General features: G+C 41.8%; 1 protein-coding gene across 1 annotated transcript in view; it reads left to right on the forward strand.

The window, feature by feature from the left end:
* LAPTM4B (lysosomal protein transmembrane 4 beta) overlaps positions 1 to 22,357 on the forward strand; it is a 177,430-nt gene that overhangs the window by 65,932 nt on the left and 89,141 nt on the right. Inside the window, exon 4 of the mRNA XM_030190188.1 lies at positions 5,699 to 5,821. Within this exon, the coding sequence (XP_030046048.1) occupies positions 5,699 to 5,821 (123 nt within the window). The remainder of the gene's footprint in view (positions 1 to 5,698; positions 5,822 to 22,357) is intronic.

Here is a 22,357-nt window from a genome sequence, read left to right on the forward strand (position 1 = left end):
CTAAAGTGGATGTTTGGCCGTAGAGGGCTCACACAAAATAGCTTGTGTAGGAAGCATAACTTATTAGTTTGCATGTGTTCACTTAAACCTAATTTGCATGTGATGTCACCTAAGTTGCATGCAGTTATGCGCTCTTTTTAGCTTGTTCTTGCTAATGATTATGTCCAGGGGTGGACTTCGTATGCATGCTAAGCTATTAGTGCATAGCTCACTTATCAAGAACACTGAGCTTTAGCGTATTGTGCCCTTAGTGTCTTCTCCACAACACAAGATGCTGTGATAGAGATGGAACACCTTCAGCATGTCTGATTTTTAGAATTCAGCTTTGTCAGAAAATGCCTGAACAAACAGTGAGCACAGATGTTCTTTTATGCCTAATACATATCTTTTTAAAAAGCAGAGATAGCTTGTACCATTCCACAAATTTATGGAGTTCATTGTACAAGTTAGGACTTAGGTGAGAAACTATAAAAAATTAAAAAAAAAACTGATTTACCTTTAGCTGCTGAAGTTATTTCATAAATTTAATTTACTCTAACAAACTTTAAGATATAATTAAAAATTATAGGGCCACTATTCAGTGTGCTGCATGGTGTGACCGCAGCTCGAATATTGTGTTAAATTCTGGTCGCCGCATCTCAAAAAAGATATTTTCTGGGGTTTTCTTTTCCCCCCGGAAATGGTGTGCACTCAGGGTGGGACTACCACCAGCAGCCAAGTTGTGCTGACGGTAGTCCTGAAAGAGCGAGCAGTAAGCCTGCGTTGGGCTTACCACCGCTCTGTAAAAGGGCCCCTAAAAGAGTTGCTCGACATGTAAACTCATTCTGAGAAGATTCTTAGTGAAATTGAATTTAGCTTCAGAGTCTAATACATCCAATGCTTCCCTCTCAGGTTTCTGAATAATCTTTCTTTGAGGTAAATAATACAAATTAGATAGTTGTAAATAATCTGCTACAGAGAGGGTCAATACTTCCTTTAAGTATTTATGAAGCAATATTTCAGGAGACAACAAATGAGTACAGGAAAATTAAGAATACTAACTCCCCTGTTTACTAAGCCGCGCTAGCACCAACATAGCCCGTTCACTTTGAATGGGCTGTGTCGGCATTGCCGCCTGGCTTAGTTAACGAGGGGGGCGGGGGCGGGAGGGAAGATTCCTAGCCTTATACATATTTTCCAAGGATTCACATTTATTATGGAGAAGAAGACTGTCCTTAATACCGACAGAAGACCTCGCCAGAAGTGTTTCCACCTTAGGTTCGATAGTCTTGAGGCACCGGGTACAGTCCAAAAGTCTAGAAACTAATTGTTGGAACTCTTTAGTTGCCTGATGTGAGTAAGCACAAATCTGACTATCAGTTCTGTAGCAAAGTCTCCACCGTAATGTCTATAGGAGTCTGTTCAACAGCCCAGAAACTGAAACTGGGAGTGGAACAGGATTCGGAATAGAAACAGCATCAGTTACAAGAGGAGATCCTGCCAGACTGAGTTCTGCTTCAGCCACACCAAAAAATAAAGATACCTCTTGGGAAGACTTATCCTCTGAATGAACAGAAAGGCATGACACTGGAGGAGTTGAAGGACCGCCTGGACTATGCTCCTGAAGATAAGGGAATGGAGGTCTTGGCATCCAAACTCTGCGCCATAACCAGTTAACTCTTGGCCAGAAATTGAGTTGCCCAAAAAAATGTTAACAGGGCCCAATTTCGAAAACACGTATAAAGTCCTGTGTCACATTTGCTGCACTCCAATGACTTTATAAGTGTTCATGAATGGCAAAAGACGAGATATGAGGAAATAAATCTACAAGAGTGGTGAACCCCTGAAGCAGCGACAGCGAAACAGGGATTCCCTGTTGGGTTAAGATTGATGTGACGGATTAAGAATGCAACGCCAGCAATTTGGGAATAAAGATAAGTAACTGGCAGTAATACCACATCACCAGTTTGTAAAGTATTGCACACACAGAGATCCTGTAATCTATGGATACATGAATCTGTTTAGTAGTGACTTTGAAGACATTTATTACTGTGGAGTTTTTTGGCTAGATGATGTTGCGCCGGGCCCACGCCTTATAGTCTGAGTATTTTGGGCTGGCTGGGTGGCGATACTGAAGCTTTTTCTCTACTTAAATTAAATTAACATTAATTGATGTGAATTGAAACAAAGCTCTTTCTTGTATCCATTGTGTTACACAGTGAGTGTGAAGCTGTGAATTTGAGTTTCAATTTAACAAATCATAAGCTTGAGTGAATTAATAGCTAAAATTTAATGCCAAGAAGTGTAGAGTGATGCACTTGAGGTGCGGAAACCCAAAAGAGAGATACCGGATAGGAGGGGAGAGATTAGTAAGCTTGACTCAGGAGAGAGACCTTGGGGTGTTGGTGTCGGAGGATCTGGGTGAAGAAACAATGTGACAAGGCGATGGCCATGGCCAGAAGGATGCTAGGCTGCGTAGAGAAGGCCATAACCAGCAGAAGAAAGGAGGTGTTGATGCCCCTCTACAGGTTGTTGGTGAGGCCCCACTTGGAGTATTGTGTTCAGTTTTGGAGGCCGTATCTGGCTAAAGATGTAAAAAGACTGGAAAGGGTGCAAAGAAAAGCTACAAAATGGTATAGGATTTGCATTGCAAACCGTACGAGGAGAGACTTGCTGCCTGAACATGTATACCTTGGAGGAAAGGAGAAACAGGGGTGGCATGATACAGACATTCAAATATTTGAAAGGTATTAATCTGCAAATGAACCTTTTTCAGAGATGGGAAGGTGGTAGAACTAGAGGACATGAATTGAGGTTGAAGGGGGGCAGACTCAGGACTAATGTCAGGAAGTATTTTTTCACGGAGAGGGTGGTAGATATGTGGAATGCCCTCTCGCAGGAGGTGGTGGAGATGAAAACGGTAATGGAATTCAAACATGCGTGAGATAAACACAAAGGAATCCTGTTTAGAAGGAATGGTTCCATGGAATCTTAGCGGAGATTGGGTGGCAACGCCGGTAATTGGGAAACAAAACGGGAGCTGGGCAGACTTCTACGGTCTACACCCTGATCGTGACTGAATAGATAGGGATGGGCTGGAGTATAAATTTTAAGAGGCTTCCATGTTAGCTTCAGAACTTAGTACAAGAACAGTACTGGGCAGACTTTTACGGTCTGTGCCCTGAGAAAGGCAAGGACAAATCAAACTCGGGTATACATACAAAGTATCACATACCATGTAAAATGAGTTTATCTTGTTGGGCAGACTGGATGGACCGCACAGGTCTTTATCTGCCGTCATTTACTATGTTACTTGAGCTCTGAATTCACATCTCTTCTTTTATTGTTTGTTATGTTAAAGCTCGGTGCTTATTATTTGTATTTGATATTTGTATTCGGCTGAATAATATTTTTTCGTATTCAGCCAAATAGTAAAATATGCTATTTGGTACAGCTCTATTTCAGACACAGACACACTGCTCAGTAATTAACTGCACACATTCCAATAAATGCCATCTGGCCTCTTATCTATTTGTTGGGGTTTAACTATTCTCACAATCTGCAAACCTGATTATAATTACTAATAAGCTTCATTCTGGTCCACTAGCTTTCTTTCTAGCTCCATCAATTTCTTAATTTTGTTTTGTACAATATTTTAACCCTTAATATATTATATTGTCACACGATGTATGTTCTAGGATAACCTCTTTGAAGAAATTGCTGTTAAGTCTGATGCTTTTCTTTAATATCAGATAAAACTGAGCAGATAAGATATGAAGAAATATATTGACTAATTGGCAAACTGTCCCACAGTTTCTTTGGATGAAAACTGTTGTGTCTTAAAAAGGTATCATATCTTTTGATAAAATGAAGTGACTAATATTTCAGCTCTTTTAGAAATGAGACTGTCCAAAAACTCAGGGGTCCTTTTACAAAGGTGCGGGAGGGTCTACATGTGTACAGCACTCTCCAAATCGGGAGTACCACCCGGCTAGCGCGTGAGATGGGTGGTAATTCCGAATTTGGTGTGTGCCGAATACCATGGTAGAAAATAATTTTCTACTACAGGCCGCTTACCCCACAGTAAACGGCAGTTGACGTGTACTGCATGCTTACCGCATGGGTAGTGCGTGAGATCTTACTGCTAGGTCAGTGGGTGGCCGTAAGGTCTCAGGCCGAAAATAGATGCGTGCTGGTTTCAATTTTAGCGCACGTCCATTTTCTGGCCCCTTTAAAAAAAAAAAAAAAGGCCCTTTTCCTAGATGCGATAAAAAATGGTCCAGTATGCGCCATGAAGCCAAATTAAAAGAAAATCATCTAAATATTCTCTTGATGCAGTCCAAGTTAAAAAAAATTGTTATCCATAAACCACTTCCAAACTGGAATAAATTAAATTACCACCAGTGAGACTGATTTTAAAATGACTCTTCTAATTTAGCTATATATCTAAAGTTGCAGTGGATAGCACTAATGCTGCTACTATGGCTATATTATGCATTTGAAGGAAAAAAAGCATTTAAAAATAATTCTATTTCAATAACAAATCAGTTAGTGACATTAAGAAACCTACAAATGCTTTCTGAACACAACTCACAGGGCTTGTTCTCTGTAAAAATCTACCAGAAACACTTGTTCCTTGTCTTTAAAATGTGTAATAGCAAAGCCAAGTCTTATTAGATGGAAACAAAAGTTGACTACTAGGTAAATTCCACAGTTGTTGTCATTCAGAAAAGTATTGTGGTCCATTACCCTGAACAGAGTGATGATAATCTGGTAATGTCTGAAAAACTAATTTCTGGATAGGAATGCTTTAGTTGAAAAGTTCTTGTAACTGGATGATAATATTAGACTTCCGAAGAAATACTTGTAAATATGACACTTCTATAGTTAGGATGTTGTTGTATCACAAACATTGCTACAGCCTAAGCTCATGAGATGAGACAGATGATTATAGTATCCAGGAGGAAGCCTGCAGAGCTGCCGAGGGAAAAAACTGGGCCCGGGACAAAAAAAATCTTCAGGGCCCCCGCCTGCTGGCCCATACCCCTACCACCACCGCTGCCCCCCTGCCCCCCACCCACTGATGCTGCCCCCCCCCCCACCACTACTGCTACCCCCACTGCTGCTCTCCCCCCCGGCCACTGCCACTTTTCTGTCCTCCCTTCCTCTTTTCTGTCCTCCCTTCCTCCTCCCTTCTGGTCTTACCCTACAGCATCTTGCAGCCGGCAGCGATTTAGAATCAGAGGCAGTTTCCATAGCCTTCCTTCTGCCACATCCCTCCCTCTCTAATGCAACTTCCTGTTATGACGCTAAACAGGAAATTGCAGTAGAGAGGGAAGGCCATGGAGACGGCCTTTGACTGTGAATCGTTGCTAGCTGCAGGATCCTATAGGTGAGACCCACGGGGAGGAAGAAATTATTTTACTGCAGGAACAAAACTTTTTAATGTTTGCGCAGGGTGATAAAAATTGTTGACGCCCTCCAAAGGCCCAGCGATGGGTCCTCCTTTGAGGTTGGGCCTGGGGAATTTTGCCCCCACCCCCCCTACCAGCAGCCCTGGATGCCTGAAAAACTACTTCAAGAGAAACCCATATGTATAATTGTCGCTACATGCTCCAAATTTTATCTGTGAGGAATACTCTGTTTTGTTTCATTGGCATTTGTCTGGCTTAACTTACTGGTAATCTTTCTTCCTTTCTTTCTCTTTCTCATTCTGTAGGAACGTGCAAGCTGGATTGTCCCTTTCTTTTGTTATCAGATCTTTGACTTTGCCCTCAACACTTTGGTCGCCATCAGTGTCCTTGTTTATCCAAGCACGATTCAGGACTACCTGCGACAGCTGGTAACACTGGGAGTTAAAACTATAAGTATATTAAATAGAAGCAAAATCCATGGTAGTGGGCACTGTAGCCCAACAGAGGCCAGGTCTGATTGAACTGGAGGTCCAATAGAGTGGGAGAAAAACAGGACTAAAAACAGATTTTTAAAAATGGATGAAAAGTCAATGTCAGCCTAGTGGCTGAGTTGCAGTGCTGCTGACATGCAGGAGATTTGAGTTGGATTCCTGAGCCCAGTTTCTACTCCTCAGGGTGGTTGGGTCTGTAGCTGCTCCAGAAGTAGACCTTACCGCCTGGAGGAAGGGGGTGAGGGCTAGAATTGGAAGCCACAGCCATTCTACACTAGTAACACATGTAGTGGATTTCAGAGAGAGCTATGCTCAGTGGCCCTGGACATGGGGGCTGTTGTACTGGTATCTGGAATAGAACAAAGAGCTATAATCTAGAGAAAAACCCCAGGCAATTGTAAATGGAAGTGTGTGGCATTCTAGCCCATGGGAGGCCATTCCAGCTGAGCTGGAAACCGAAGTATGCGGGAGGAACTGCCAGGCCAAAATGCTCAGGAAACTCATCAATTTCTTATTTTACAAGCATTTTTGTGAGAAGATTTTGAGAAAATGGGAAAAACCTAGTAGTAAACCTCAGTCTCTTTGAACTCTAGTAGTTAGAATATTAAAAATTCAATAAATAAATAAAAAGAAGTTTATATGTTTTTTCACAATGCTTATCTGTGCATTGTAGTTGAACCCCTGATGATGCATATAGCGAAATGCAGCACCTGTGTCAGGTTTAGCGCTGAAATTGGAAATATATTGCTGAAAACGGAGTTGGAAGGGCTTTTGATACGGTGACAACAAGGGAACAAATAAGAGAAATCTTGGCACTAGTATTCTCTGGTTAAGGAAAGCTCTTTGAGAAGATATCTACGTTTTGTATATGATTTGCCCTCGGAAGCCATACTGTTTAAACTAACAACCTTCTTGAAACAACTGAACAAAAAGCAAAATTTAGGAGCGCAGTCTCTTCAAGATATATAACGGCAATATTGTGCAATGTGATATGCTTATATATTGCTTTATTTTGTAGAGAAATCATATTGTAAAGTTATAAAGACATTTAAAATATGTGACATCATACTCTTATGAAAGGGGAAAATAGATAAAGGATTATTATTTATGTGGTTGTATGAGTGGTATGAATATGAAGACTGCATGATTAATACTGAGTAAAGGAGATACAATTTGTGATTGATACTTTTAATGAAGATTTAATTACAATATTTGTGAATAAATATTTATAACTGTGAATTGATATGTCTTGTAACTAGATATTATTAGATACTGAACAGATGGATTTGTATACTTATACATTGGGGATATCCTGAACACCAGTCTGGCTTGGCGTATCCTGAGGACTGGGTTGAGAATCCCTGGTGTAGATAAGGTAGTTCTGCTGGTGGCATTGGCTTAAAGTGCGGCTTTCAATAATGTAGATTACTGGGTTTTACAATTATAGTTGTATGAACTTAGACCATTCCTTTGCTATTCTTATGGACGTATCTCTGTCTCAGCTGCAATCACTAGATTATGATGTGCCTTAAGGATTGATTTTGGCGCCTACCTTGCTTTATATTTTTCAAACATCATTGACCATGCAAATTCAAAGTAATGGGATTAGTGCTTACTTTTATATAATTAATATTTGGTTAGTCTATTATGGGGACCCTATTTCTCCAGATTTTGTCAAAATTTGAATGTTTGTTCAAATGCTATTGCAGACTAGCTTGTCAGACACCATTTGAAGTTGAATGGACATAGCAATTGAATGATAGGAAAAACAGGTTCTAGTCACAGATGAAATATGTGCCTGAAATGTTAGAATTCAAACACCCAGGATCCATATTGTATGTTTCAGTGGGATAGGCAAGCCACAAATCTTGAGGAAAAGAGAAATTGGCCCCCACATTTTAGAGAATTCACAGTAAGGGCCCTGTTTACTAAGCTGCGCTGTAGGCGCGCTAGCTAATTTAGTGGACGCTAATGCTAGAGACACCCATATATTAGTAAACAGGGCCCTAAGAGAGCATTATAATAACATAGTAGATGATACTATGAATTCTCTTAAATGTAAGGGGGCAATTTCTCCAATTGCGTTAGTTTTGTGTAGTGTTTAAACTCTAACATTTCAGGTACATATTTCATCAGGGACTAGAACCTGTTTTTCCTATGATTCGATTGCTATGTCTATACTCATAGGCGCCCCATATAAGAGGCTTGGGGAGGCTAAGCCTCCCCAGCCCAGCTGTGACCTTCCCCGCCTGTCTCCTTCTCCAAATGTGGCCCCGGAGGCAGTCAGCATCAGCATAATTATGTGTCTCTCGTCATGCCAAACCCACCTCGGAATATAAACGTAACCCGTCCCACTTTGCCTCGCCTGTTCCCTCAGTAAGCAGCTAACAAGTCCTTCCTTGTCTGGAGGATGCTGGGAGTAACTCTCAGAGTTCTCTGAATTATTCGTGGTGTCTGACCAATCAGGAGCACCTTTTTAGATGCCAGACAGGATTCCCTGACCAATCACAGCTGTGCTTCCGTAGCAGCTCAGCCACGTGAAGAAACTGTGGCTGAGTGAGTGCAGAGATTGAGAACTGCAGCTGTGCTTTTGAATGCGACTTCACTGCGAGCAATCCAGTTGCCCAGCTGCTCTTGGGAGTCTCAGGGTCAGGTCACTAGTGGGGATAGAAGGGAAGAGAAAGCTTTATTCTGATTTTCTAACAAGCATCATCACAGCGGTTTCAGGAAATGAAGCATCAAAGGTACAGACACTGTAATGAATTTTTGCAATCTCACCCTCTAATGGTTCTTTTGTTTTCCCTCCTCACAAACATGAAGCTTCCTCTCTGTTTCTATTTCTCCATGCCAAACCGGTTTGTGAAGCTTCTTAACTGTGAGGGGTCTGACTCAGAACTTCAGTGAAAGGAACTCATGCTAAACCCTAAAATACGTGTTTGGCTTTTTTTTTTTTTTTTTTTTGCTCTTGTAGTGCCTTCTTTGGTCTTACTCGGGTGTCTCCTTTCAAGAGCAATATGTTTCCAAACAAAAGATTGTTTTAGGATTGCTGAAGGATTCTTTTATTGTTGATAGCATATAATAAATAAAATTAGAGTTAAGTGAAATAAAACTTCCACATTTCACTTCCTTCTGTTACCTGCAATATTCCCTGAATTAATCACTCTTCCTAATATGGACACCAGGTAGAATGGAGTGTGCTGTGTAGTAGGATGTCTTAGGGATAAGGTCTGAAACCTATTTATTTATTGATTAATTAGGATTTATTTACTGCCTTTTTGAAGGAATTCACTCAAGGTGGTGTACAGTAAGAATAGAACAAACATGAGCAATAGGCAATTACAGCACATCTAATATCTAAATTTAATAAAAAGGTATTAATTGTGACTTTTATTTATTTTTTTTCTGTGTTATCAGACAATTATGGATTTAAGTTCCACCCCTGACCCCACCCCCTTTAGCCTTCCCAAACAGTTGGGCCACCGACCGACCGCCTATGTCTATACTTAAGAGGAAAAAAGATCCTTTGTGTAGTCTGTTTTACAAGAGACCAGTTTAGCCTGTTTTGTTTCTCATCTTGCTGTGTGTGTTTTCATATCAGAGAGTAGAGGAGTAGCCTAATGGTTAGTGCAGTGGGCTGAAAACCAGGAAAAATGAGTTTGATTCCCACTGCAGCTCCTTACAAAAAACGTAGGACCCCTTTTACTACTCGGTGGTAAGCCCAACAGGGGCTTACTGCTTGCTAAACAGGAAGTACCGCCGGGCTACCGCAGCAGCCCGATGGTACTTCTCACCCCTAGCACGCCGTCATATCCGGCGCTACAGAAATATATTTATTTTTGTAGCGTCGGAGTGTACCTGGCAGTAATCACTGCAGTGGCGTACCAAGGTGGGGGCGGTACGCCCCGGGTACACACCGCTGGAGGGGGCCGCACGCCTGTCGGCTCTTCGTTTTCATGCTCCCTCTGCCCTGGAACAGGTTACTTCCTGTTCCGGGGCAGAGGGAGCATGAAAACGAAGAGCCGGCAGGCGCGCGGCACCCCCCCCCCCCCCCCCCCCAGCGACGTGCACCCTGGGGGGGGGGGGGTTCTTTCGCCAGGGGATCGGGGGTTCTTTCGCTGGGGGGGGGGGGGGCGCTGCTGTTTCATGTAGAATGTTTATTTTGTTTGACTCAATTCCCTCTTTAACATATAGTGCAATCTCCCCTCTAAGCTTATCCCCTCTATCACTGCAATATAATTTGTACCCTGTTATACAGTGCACCATTGATTGTCCTCCTTCCACCAAGTCTCTGAGATGCCTATTGTATCTACCTCATCGTTTAGTCCTATATTTAGGCACAGACCGTAGAAGTTTGCCCATTCCTGGCCTTGCTCTCCAACTTCTAAAGCTGAATCTGTCCAGCCATGATCATGGCACAGACTATAGAAGTCTGCCTAGCACTGGCTTTGCTTCCCAATTACTGGTGGTGTTATCTAATCACCGCTAAAGTTCTTTGGATCCATGCCTTCTGAACAGGATTCCTTTGTATTTGTCCCATGCATTTTGCATTACTGTTTTCATCTCCTCCACTTCCCATGGGAAGGCATTCCAGGTCATAGGAGCCAACTTTTCAAAATGATTAGGGGTGCTGACATTTTGTTTTTTACAGGTGGTGCCGTCCCCCTCCCTCTCCTCCCCTCCCCCTCCTCCCCCCTCTCCTTCCTCCTCCCTCCCAGTTCCAGGCCCCCTCCCTCCCAGTTCCAGACCCCTCCCCTCCCTCCCTCCCTCCGTCCAAGTTCCAGGTCCTCCCTCCCAGTTCCAGGCCCCCCTCCCTGTTCCATCCCTCTCTCCCCCTCTCCCTCCCTCTGAGTTCCAGGTCTTCCCTCCCTTCCTCCCTCCCTCCCTCCGAGATCCAGGGCCCCCCTCCCTCCCTCTGAATTTTAAAAGTCATCTTTCCTCGTCGGGGTTACGGTGGCAGCAGCAGTGAAAAGCGTGCAGGCTCAGCGCTTCAGCCTTCCCTTCTCTCAGCTCTGGTCCCGCCCTCATTTCCTGTTTCTGCAAGGGCAGGACCAGAGCTGAGAGAAGGGAAGGTTGAAGTGCCGAGACTGCACTCTTTTCACTGCTGCTGCTGCCGTAATCCCAACGAAGTAAGATGACTTTTTTAAAATTTGGAGGGAGGGAGGGGGGCCCTGGAACTCGGAGGGAGGGAGGGAGGACCTGGAACTCGGAGGGAGGGAAGGAGGGGGCGGACCTGGAACTCGGAGGGAGGGAGGGCCTTGAACTCGGAGGAAGGGAGGGCCTTGAACTCGGAGGAAGGGAGGGACTTTTAAAATTCTGGGCTGGCGAAGGGAACTTCCGGTGGGTGAAATATTGGGGGTGCTCGAGCACCCACAGCACTCACGGAGTCAGCGCCTATGTTCCAGGTATCTACCACTCTTTCCGTGAAAAAGTACTTCCTGGCATTATTCCTGAGTTGCCCCCCATGCAACCTCAATTCATGTCCTCTACTTATACCACCGTCCCATCTCTGGAAAGGGTTTGTTTGTAGATAAATAACTTTCAAATATTTGAACATCTGTTTCATATCACCCCTGTCTCTCCTTTCCTCCAGGGTATACATGTTCATGTCATCAAGTCTCTCCTCATACATCTTACTACGCAAACCCCATACCATTTTTGTCATTTTTCTCTAAACCACTTCAGGTCTTTTTACATCCTTAGCATGATATGCCTCCAAAACTGAATACAATACTCCAAGTGGAGCCTCATCAACAACTTGTACAGGGGTATGAACACTTCCTTTCTTCTGCTGGTTATACTCCTCTCTATGCTGCCTAGCATCCTTCTGGCCATGGCCACCGCCTTTTTGCATTGTTTCATCACCTTGAGATCCTCAGACACCATCACCCCAAGGTCCCTCTCCTGAGTTGAGCTTATCAATCTCTCTCTTCCTATCTCATACATCTCCATTGGATTTCTGCAATCCAAGTGCATCATTCCGCTTTTCTTACAATTAAATTTTAATTGCCAAGACCTTTGGCCATTCTTCTAATGTTTGTAGATCTCTTCTCATACTATCCATGTAGTTAGTTTCTCCCTAATTCCAATCTGGCACTATCTAGATAGTCACTACATACAAATCCCATCTATACAATTGCTAATAAACCAATTTCTCTTAAACTTTAATAAAATAAAATTATTTTTTGATCTCATTAGTTTTCACAGGGACTCACACAGACCACTCTGGTCTTATATTGTCCACATGTTTCTAATCATCGCACATTTTAAAATTATTGACGTATGCCCAAAAGGTGCAATCTTAAAGTTCTATTAAAGTATGCTCAATAAGTGCAATCTTAAAGTTCAGATACTTTACTGTTTGAAATGCCACTTAGCTTTGAAAGTTCTGGACCATGTTTTGCTAGGTTGCTAGAGACCCAACTGTAATATTTCTTCAACTGTGAATAGTTCCTGGAAACCAAATATAACAATTGATTCAAAAACTTTTAACATTCTTAAAAAAATGTTATTATAAAATATCTGATTTTGCTTTAGACTGGAGAGGGTTAAAGGGAAAAGTCTTACCGCTCAATGCATTCAGTAAATGACACAAAACGCCATGGCTGACCTGGAAGTCCGCGGTTCTGCTTTAAATCTTAGTGGATACCCAATAAGAACTTTGGATCAACTGGGTTAGAAACTTCAAGAAAACTTCAAAGCACTACAAAACAAAAAACACCCCACAATTTTACAGCTCTATTGAGGCCATAGGGTTCTAATGTATTCCATTGAAAAATCCAGTATTGTTCTCGATGCTAGTTTTTTTGATGATATTGCCACCTCGCCCACCTCCCACCATTTCAAGTACTATATATTTCAAGTCATCGTTAGTGGACATCTAATGGGACACTAAAGGCGCTTGTAAATGACCATTCTTGATCTTACTCAGATGTTCAGTAATTCTGTATTTCACAGGACGTTTGGTTTACCCGATATACAGTTTTAAACATGGACATAGTATTGCAAATAGCACTCTTTGGGTGGAGCAGTCTGTTGTGGATTGCAATGTATGTAGTTGAGAACTTGTGGGGTGCTTGAACTGAGATGCACTGATAATGTGTTTACATATATTACAATGTCCACAGTTTATATGACTCCCCACTTTCTTGGTTACTCTGATTGTTTCAACATATTGAGAATTAAGTTCTGTGCTAAATTTAAACTCCTAGAAAAAGTAAAATGGAGACATTCTTTGAAAACTGTATGATATTGCCAATGTTTTAATATTATCTTCGCGACTTGAAAAGCTCTAATGTGGGTAATGTGGATACCAATCTTGGCAACCTATCTGTCTTAGATGGCTGTAGTAACAGTTGCCTGTTGACATAAAGTGCTCTTTTGTATGCCCATTTTACAATCTTATGGGGATACCCTCAATGTATAAAATGTGTGAACATATCCTCCTCTTTTTGCTTAAAATCTTTATCCATGGTGCACAGTTGTCGTAATCTTAAAAATTGTCCCACGGGAAGATTATCTCTCAGATATCTCAGGTGATGACTGGAATAGTGTAAAAGCGTCTTCCTGTCGCTATTCTTTCTATACAGAGTTGTATGGAATTGTAATTTGTTGTGGCTGTAAATTATAAATGAGAATTTAAATTATTTAACCACTCTACAAATATTTGGAAGTTGTCCTTTGTGTCTGGCCATACTAGGAATATATCATCTATATACCGTTTCTGATAAAGCATTTTCCTAAATTGATCTGCATCATATAGGTGAAGTTCCTCAAATCTTGTGACATATAGACAAGCTAAAGTGGGAGCCATGGTTGCTCCCATCGCTGTACCTCTTCTCTGTATATAGAATTTATTGCCAAATAGAAAATAATTTTTTTGTAATGTAATTCTGGATATAGTAACCAGAAACTCTACTCTGGACTCATACAAGGAGAGCATTGTTAAATAAAATCTTATTGTTTCTATGGCTTCCTCTTGAGAGATGTTGGTGTAAAGTACTGTGATGTCCAGAGACCCCAATAGAGCTCCTGATGGGATCACTGGACTTTGCTGTAAAAACTGGATCATTTCGGTGCTGTCTTTGATGTAGGATCTAGTCTTAGGCACTTCAGATTTGTTTCTGCCATAACACTATCTGGATAGTGCCGCAGCAGTTAGAGAAATCTTTAGTGGCATTATCCTGATAGTGCCAAGATGAGAGATTATGTGAGCATATAGTTGCTATGTAAGAATCTGTTGTAGTCCTGTTTGTTGTCACGCCCCCTCACCTGGTTCAGGAAGCCGCTAGAGTCGTGCAGCATGCCATGCCTAATTGTCTTGTGAGTGTTTACATCCTTGTTGCTGCACTTCCCTTCTGTAGCCCTAGATAGGGCGCTTCTCTTTTATAGCCCTAGACGGGGGCGCCATTTCCTGGTTAGGAGATAAAAGGAAGTGCTCTACACTCCTCCAGTGCTTCCGCAACAGGCTTCCAGAGTTGTGCCTCTCCAGTGTTCATTGCCTGGCCAGTTCCCGCTTCCGGGTCTTCCCATAGTGTAGGTTGCCTTCACAGATATGTTTTGAAAGAAGCAAGCTGAGACCCTATCACCTCATCGAGAATACAGCTGCTCTATTGACCTCTTACCGGGTAAGATGCCACCCAAGGGCAAAGTCTATGCGCTCTCTATTCCAGAAACCAAACATATGAGGGAATACATCCAGGATAATTTACAGTGGGGCTTTATCCATCCCTCCACCTCTCTGGCAGGAGCAGGATTCTTTTTTGTGGGGAAGAAGGATGGACCCTTGCTGCCATGTATTAATTACTGTGGTTTGAATGTGATCACTGTCAAGAATAAATACCCCTTGCTGCTCATAGCAGCACTATGCAACTGCTTACAGGGGGCCACTATTTTAACCAAACTGGACCTCCATGGGGCCTTTAATTTAATCCAGATCCAAGCTGGAAATGAGTGGAAAACAGCCTTCAACATACAGGATGGACATTACGAGTACCTGGTGATGCTGTTTGGATTATGCAATGCCCCTGCTGTTTTCCAGCACTTCATAAATGAGGTGTTCTGAGACCTCCTTTATTCCTGTGTCTTAGTCTACCTAGATGACATCCTGGTGTTCTCTACCTCCCTGTCCCAGCATCAAATTTATGTTGACGGTGCTGTAGCGCCTACAGGAGAATGGCCTATACGCTAAGCTGGAGAAATGTTCCTTTGAGTAGACGACCCTTCCCTTTTTAGGGTATATCATTTCTTCTTCCAGCCTTCAGATGGATCCAGACAAATCTGCAGCAATCCAGGACTGTGTGCAACCCATAGGCCTTAAAAACCTTCAGAGATTACGCCAAATGAGCTTACTTCTTGGGTGGCCACTAGCACTGTCCCTGAGCCACTGCTGCCAGCCGCAGACCCCTCCACTGTGCACATACTCAGTTTTCACATATGCATGAAATTGAGCATAGGCGGAGGGCAGTGTCTGGCAGCCGCCCAAGAAGTAAGTTAGTTTGACTCGGCTGGCGGGGCTTGAGGATCCTCACCAACATAGGTATTTCATTTACTTTGGGTAGGAGAGGAGATGGAAGTCAAATTTGGGTTTTGCTTTGGGGAGGTGGCGGCAGCAGACATAAAAGTTTTGGCTCACCCACTTTGATCTCTAGCCCGCCCTAAATCGGCTATCTGGCTACACTACTGCCATGTGTATCAGGTTGCTCTACATACTGTGCCCGTAGTGTTTGGGAGGCTTTGCCTCACTTTCTATGTTCAACCAAACTGCCTCCATTCTGGAAAAATATTTTACCACTACTGCACTAATAGTTTGGTGTTCGCTACGTGGCTTCATAGAAGCCGAAACCTTGAGACAATTTAATCCATTCTTAGAGACATGGAGGTTTTAAAGCATTGGTTAGTCATAATTTTCTTTGTCTATAGTGGTTTACATTTTTTGTGCAAAATTCTGTGGAAAGTATGTATTTAAATAAAATTTGTGAATTATGAAATCACAGTTCTATTTTGGAGGTAGGCACAATTCTAAGGACCAGATGTTTGTTTTATTTTGTGTATATGGTAAAATGCTTAACATAGCCCTTCTAGTCAGAATGTGCAGGAAATGGCAGACTGAGAACTCCACAGTGATGGGCTAGATAACTGCAGCCTGTGAGGGACACAGCAGAAATTCTGGAGCCAAAAAATATGATAAAGAAAAAGGGTCAAATTTTTAAGGCTGACATTTCAGCATTCACAGTTCAAGCCTGAGTGCATCATCTGTGCTGGCTTTTTTTTTAAGTAGTACATTTTATTTTCTTTTTTACATTGGCTCAGTTGTTTCCTCATGATCTGAAAGTGTTTCTTGCAGGAACACTTAAGGGGTGAGCTGAAGCCTGAGCAAGAACACCTGCTGCTGAAGTGAGTCAGCTGACTGCGTATCATTCCAGCAGATGTTGCTGCTCTGTAAAAGAACTGATCTATATTGGCAATGTTTTCCCCCCTCCTTCAAATGAGCAAATCCATTTGCAGGGTTGGAGCTTTGCCATTCCAGCATGGAGCAGACTGCTGATCTGTCATGCAGACGGTCTGGGAACATGGGCTGTGGCTCTTTAAAGAGCTGAGGGAGTCTAACTGCCCAGATGCATTCATCTCCTGAGTCATCCTGGCAGTCGCAAATTAATTGCTGTGATTGATTGTTTTCTGTTTATATTAAGCTACTTAAGTCATTCTTTTTTTTAAAGCTGGGAAAGTGAAGCAGCTGTTTACCTAAACTTCATCCCTGGAGGCTGCTGATGAATTGGAGATCAAAAAACATTTTTGTCTCATAAAGAACAGATAATTATACAAGACATGTAAAGAGCAGTAATGTATTGCACGAGAGAATGCAATACAGAGGATGGGCAGACTGGATAGGTCATATGGCCTTTATCTGCCGTCATGTTTCTATGTTTCTAAATTTACTTTTAAAATCTGTACTTAATGTTTTGCTTGAGTCATTCAGAAATAAATGATTGAAGAAGGGTGCACAGAGCAGACATTTATTTTATACTTATTAGTGACATTCTGATGCAGTTTCCTAAATCCGCTAAACCAGTTTACAAACCTATAGCTTTTTGCCTTACAGATATTACTACCTTGTGACCACTGAAATTTCACTCACTAGAGGCCAGCAAAAGATCATTTTTCTGAAACATGTAACATATTAGATAGGGAAAAGGTAATTGGGGCCTTTTCAAAGTATCACAAACATCTTAATTCACTTTAAAAGGTTTTCACAACATATGAGTGAGGAAACAGTACCAGGCAAAATGTATTAAATCACCCACAGCAGATGTTTGGCACTGTTGAAATGCATTAAGTCTAATGACAGGCACTTTGTAAATTCAGGCTTATAAAATGCTGTTGTTTAAACAAAAGCGTTCACTATGTTGCCTTGTTTATCATTATATTAAGCACTGCCAAAACAAGAGTATATGAGGTCCTCTGCATGCAGCTGTTCTTTAGAAAATTCATTGCTGATCTATAAAGAGGTTTCCTAATGAATTCTGAAATATTCTTAGGTAGGGCTTATGTTTCTTTTAAAAAATGGCTGCTGTAAAAAATTGAGAAGACTAATAGGGTGACAGATCGTACACAACCTCCTATTTGTTTTTTGTTTTAACTAGATTACAATGTCTATAGAGAAGGTATTTTTCTCTTATGTGTATCTGTACTGCACTGTGTATACTAGGTGTCATGATGTGTTGTGACATTGAAATGAAGCATAATTGTGTGTTAGTAGTGCTGGGAACCAAGGCACAAAAGCTTTAGGGCTAGATTTACTCATACATTATTAGTGCATTAATTCACATTATTGCACAATAATGCATGTTAATATAATTTGATGCATGTTATTTAACACAAGCACCATTGTTTTCAGAGCAGCCTATTTACTAATAATTAGCGGGTAATTGCATTAGAAGTTAACATGTGTTAATGAATTAATGCACGTTGGTAATCTAGCTCTTGGTTTTACTATTGCTACCTACACCTTGTGCAACAGTAACTTAGGTGGTCCTGGTGTAAGTTACTCTTCTCTCAACAGAATAATTGGTGTTCAGGTTATAGGGGCCTACAGGCCTTTCTGCTGCATGCAGGTCTTGTCATAAAGAGGTATGCATGAGACGTATCTTCAAAGCACTTAGACTTACAAAGTTACGTGGAGGGGCATAATCGAAAGGGACATCCAAGTTTTGATGAGGACGTCCTCGCAAAATGCCCCATCCAGGGGCGGGGAAACCCGTATTTTCAAAACAAGATGGAAATTTGGTTGTCCTTAGAGATGGTCGTCCCTAGACTTGGTCGTTTCTGATTTTCGGCGATAATCGAAACCATCTCAGAAACAATCAAATGCAAGCCATTTGGTCATGGGAGGAGCCAACATTTGTAGTGCACTGGTCCCCCTGACATGCCAGGACACCAACCAGGCACCCTAGGGGGCACTGCAGTGGACTTCATAAACTGCTCCCAGGAACATAGCTCCCTTACCTTGTGTGCTGAGCCCCCCCAAAACCCACTATCCACAACTGTACACCACTACCTTAACCCTCAGGGGTGACGGGGGGCACCTACATGTGGGTACAGTGGGTTTGTGGTGGGTTTTGGAGGGCTTGCTCTTTCCTCCACAAACGTAACAGGTAGGGGGGGATGGGCCTAAGTACATAAGTATTGCCATACTGGGAAAGACCGAAGGTCCATCGAGCCCAGCATCCTGTTTCCAACAGCGGCCAATCCTGGTCACAAATACCCGGCAAGATCCCAAAAATGTACAAAACATTTTGTACTGCTTATCCCAGAAATAGTGGATTTTCCCCAAGTCCATTTAATAACGGTGTATGGACTTTTCCTTTTCCTGGGTCCGCCTGCCTGAAATGCACTGCACCCACTAAAATTGCTCCAAGTACCTACATACTGCTGTGATGGACCTGAGTATGACATCTGAAGCTGGCAATCAATATTTTAAAGATGTTTCTTGAGGATGGGAGGGGGTTAGTGACCACTGGGGGAGTAAGAGGAGGTCATCCCTGATTCTCTCCGGTGGTCATGTGGTCATTTCGGGCACCTTTTTGTGCCTTGGTCGTAAGAAAAACACAACCAGGTAAAGCGTCCAAGTGTTAGTCAGGGACGTCCTTGTTTCTTTCGATTATGGGTCGAGGATGTCCTAGTGTTAGGCATGCCCAAGTCCCGCCTTTGCTACTCCTCCGATACGCCCCGTTGAACTTTGGCCGTCCCTGCGACAGAAAGCAGATGGGGACGTCCTAAATCAGCTTTCGATTATACCGATTTGGATGACCCTGTGAGAAGGACGCCCATCTTCTGATTTATTTCGAAAGATGGGTGTCCTTCTCTTTCGAAAATGAGCCCAATGATAATCTATGGAACTTTGTAAGTCTAAGTGTTTAGAAAACGAGTTCCCATTCATTGTGTCTTAACTGTGCATAAAAAGAGGGGTCTGTGCAGCATCTCCTGTGCTGTACTGTATTTCCAACCTATACACTGCAGGCAGTTTTAAAATCTTTAAGAAATTCCTGACTCTTATCCGAATGATGTCTCAGGTGACCTTGTGTTTTGCTTCTGCTATGTATTTTTTTTCTGATATACAATTTGAGTGCAAAGGTTTAGGCAACCTTGACCAGATTGTATGTTTCACCGAATCCCTTAGGGGACAGAAGCCTACCCAGCCTCTTTGTAGTAAAATGTTTAACATGACATCTTTATATAAATGTGCATAATTACGACTTATTTGTAATTATTTACAGAATTAAAATAACAGTGACTATGGGAGGTGCCAAAGTTTGGAGATCCTTTTACTCAGTACTTTGCAACAAATCCTTTTGGCAGAATTAACTGGCTACAGTTTAGAAGCTGTTAAGAGCTGTTTTCTACTCTTGCTTTTGGAATTTTTTCCCCATTCTCCTTCCAAGTCAGAAATATTCTCAGGTTTCCTTGCCTGACCTGGATTTTGAAATCCAGGTCACGCACCTCCTGAAGCAGCGGATTCGCAAAACGTGGCCCTTGTTTTGGACAGCTGGTCTTTGTTCATGTATTGCAGCACTGAAACAGTAGCAGTTTCATGACCTGGTATTAGGAATGGATGCCTCTCCAGTTAAGCTAAGTACTTGTGTGACTTTTTGATATTTATTTATAGTTCTTTAGAGACGGGAGAGAATCTGGAGATTGGAGGTGAGCTGATGTGGTCCCTCTTCACAAAAGTGGAGACAGGGAAGAAATGGGAAACTAAAGGCCAGTAAGCCTCATGTTGGTGGTAGGAAAAATAATGGAATCGCTGCTGAAGGAAAGGATAGTTGACTTTCTAGAAGCCAGCGGGTTACGTACAAGATCTGAAGCAACATGGCTTTACCAAAGGAAAATCCTGTCAAACGAATCTGATTGACTTCTTTGACTGGGTGACCAAAGAACTGGATGAAGGACGTGCGCTAGATGTAATGTAATTGAATTTCAGCAAAGCCTTTGATACTGTCCCTCACAGAAGACTCGTAAATAAGCTGAAAGGGCTGAACTTAGGTCCCAAAGTGGTGAACTGGATTGGAAACTGGTTGACCGACAGGCGGTAGATGGTGGCGATAAATGGAATCGGCTCTGAAGAAAGGAAGGTGAGCAGTGGGGTGCCTCAGGGGTCAGTGCTGAGGACAATTCTGTTTAAATGCTAGAAGAATGGTCAAGGGTCTGGCAGTTAAAATGTAATTTATCTAAATTCAGCACAATTAAACACTGACTTAATTTAAGATTGCACCATATATCATCTTCTTATGCATAAACTACATTATGAATACATTAGACGTATTCATTTCATAACAAACTTTTCCAATAGCATACAAGAATGCTTGACATGCAGGTCTTTATTAAATAAACATTGTAGCAAAGTACATCTGGATACTTATCTAAAGGATGTCTTAACAAAATCCAGGCAGTCCATATCAAGATGATTATATCTAAATAACACAATTCTCCTCTAACACAGTATTAATGAAATTCACTTTTCAATCATCCAATGCTTCAAGCATAGCAGATAATAAAGATATGTGTCACATCCCAGATAAAACTTCCACAGTTGCTCATTGACGGTAATCAAGTTCTTTTTCAAAGTACCTATGCAATTCCGTCCTTTGGTAACTGTTGTGTAACTCTGAAATTACAAATCCAATCCTTTCACATTTACTGGAATGGTTCCATGGTGTTATTTTGTTACAAAAATTCACAATGGCGTATTTCCTTAAAAACCACAAAGGCGTGTCCTTAACTCATGCAGAGTTTCACAAATTTCTTCTTCAGAAGAATACGCTACTACATAAAAACAGCACAAGGCAAATACTCAATATACGCTAAGGACAGTCCAACCATATTAGATAAACTTTACATCACAATCTTTTTTTCACAATTTTTCATCAGATTATCTGCCTACCTGTTGCGGCCATCACTCCCAGAGGGATCCCAATTCCAGAATGCAGTGCTCCCTAAACGGAAGGTGACATATTCAAACTCCTATTGTAATATTTCAAGGCAAGCACACAGCTACCTGATTCAATTAATGCCATTCAATTTCCCTATTTAACCCCCCCCCCCCTCCCCCCCGGATGTGTAGTTCCCCATGTGTAAATGAAACACTGTTGTTTATAAAGCAGTCTGTCAATTTACTGCCCATTCCCACCACCTGAAGCAGCACCACAAACCGCAATTCTGACACCAAATGATTATATTGGTGCCAATGGGTAGTTTTTTTTTTTTATTATTTGTAATTTTAATGAATTTTACAAGAAACACTTGTACAGAAAAGGAGTATTATCATACCATACATGAAAATATTTTATAAAGAAAATCTATTAAATGATAATTACTGCTAAAGTCCACAATTATAGGCAAGGCACTATTCAAAAATTGGTTAACATAGGAAAAAATGAATAGAACATATTCCCACTTATCCTATCACGGAGTAGATTCTAATGGAGGAAGCACCAGAGAGTTTACGGCAGGTTCTTGTCTGGAGTCCAGGAATTTTGCTAACTGATCACTCTCATAGAAAACATATTTAATAGATTGAAATTTATCAACACATACCAATGGGTAGTTAATGGAGCACATAATTATGTTTATTAAATTCCTAGGTATAGAAATTAGTTAAAAATTAATGCCAAGAAGTGCAGAGTGATGCATTTGGGGTGCAGAAATACAAAAGAGAAGTACTGAATAGGAGGGGAGAGATTGGTAAGCTCGGCTCAGGAGAGAGACCTTGGGGTGATGGGTTCCAAAGATCTGAAAGTGATGAAACAGTCTGACAAGGCAGTGGCCACAGCCAGAAGGATGCTAGGCTGCAGAGAGAGAGGTATAACCTGCAGAAGAAAGGAGGTGTTGATACCCCAGTACAAATTGTTGGTGCGGCCCCACTTGGAGTATTGTGTTCAGATTTGGAGGCGTTATCTTGCTAAGGATGTAAAAAGACTT

The sequence above is a fragment of the Microcaecilia unicolor genome, chromosome 1 (assembly GCF_901765095.1).
Source record: "Microcaecilia unicolor chromosome 1, aMicUni1.1, whole genome shotgun sequence".
NCBI classification, from domain to species: Eukaryota; Metazoa; Chordata; class Amphibia; order Gymnophiona; family Siphonopidae; genus Microcaecilia; species Microcaecilia unicolor.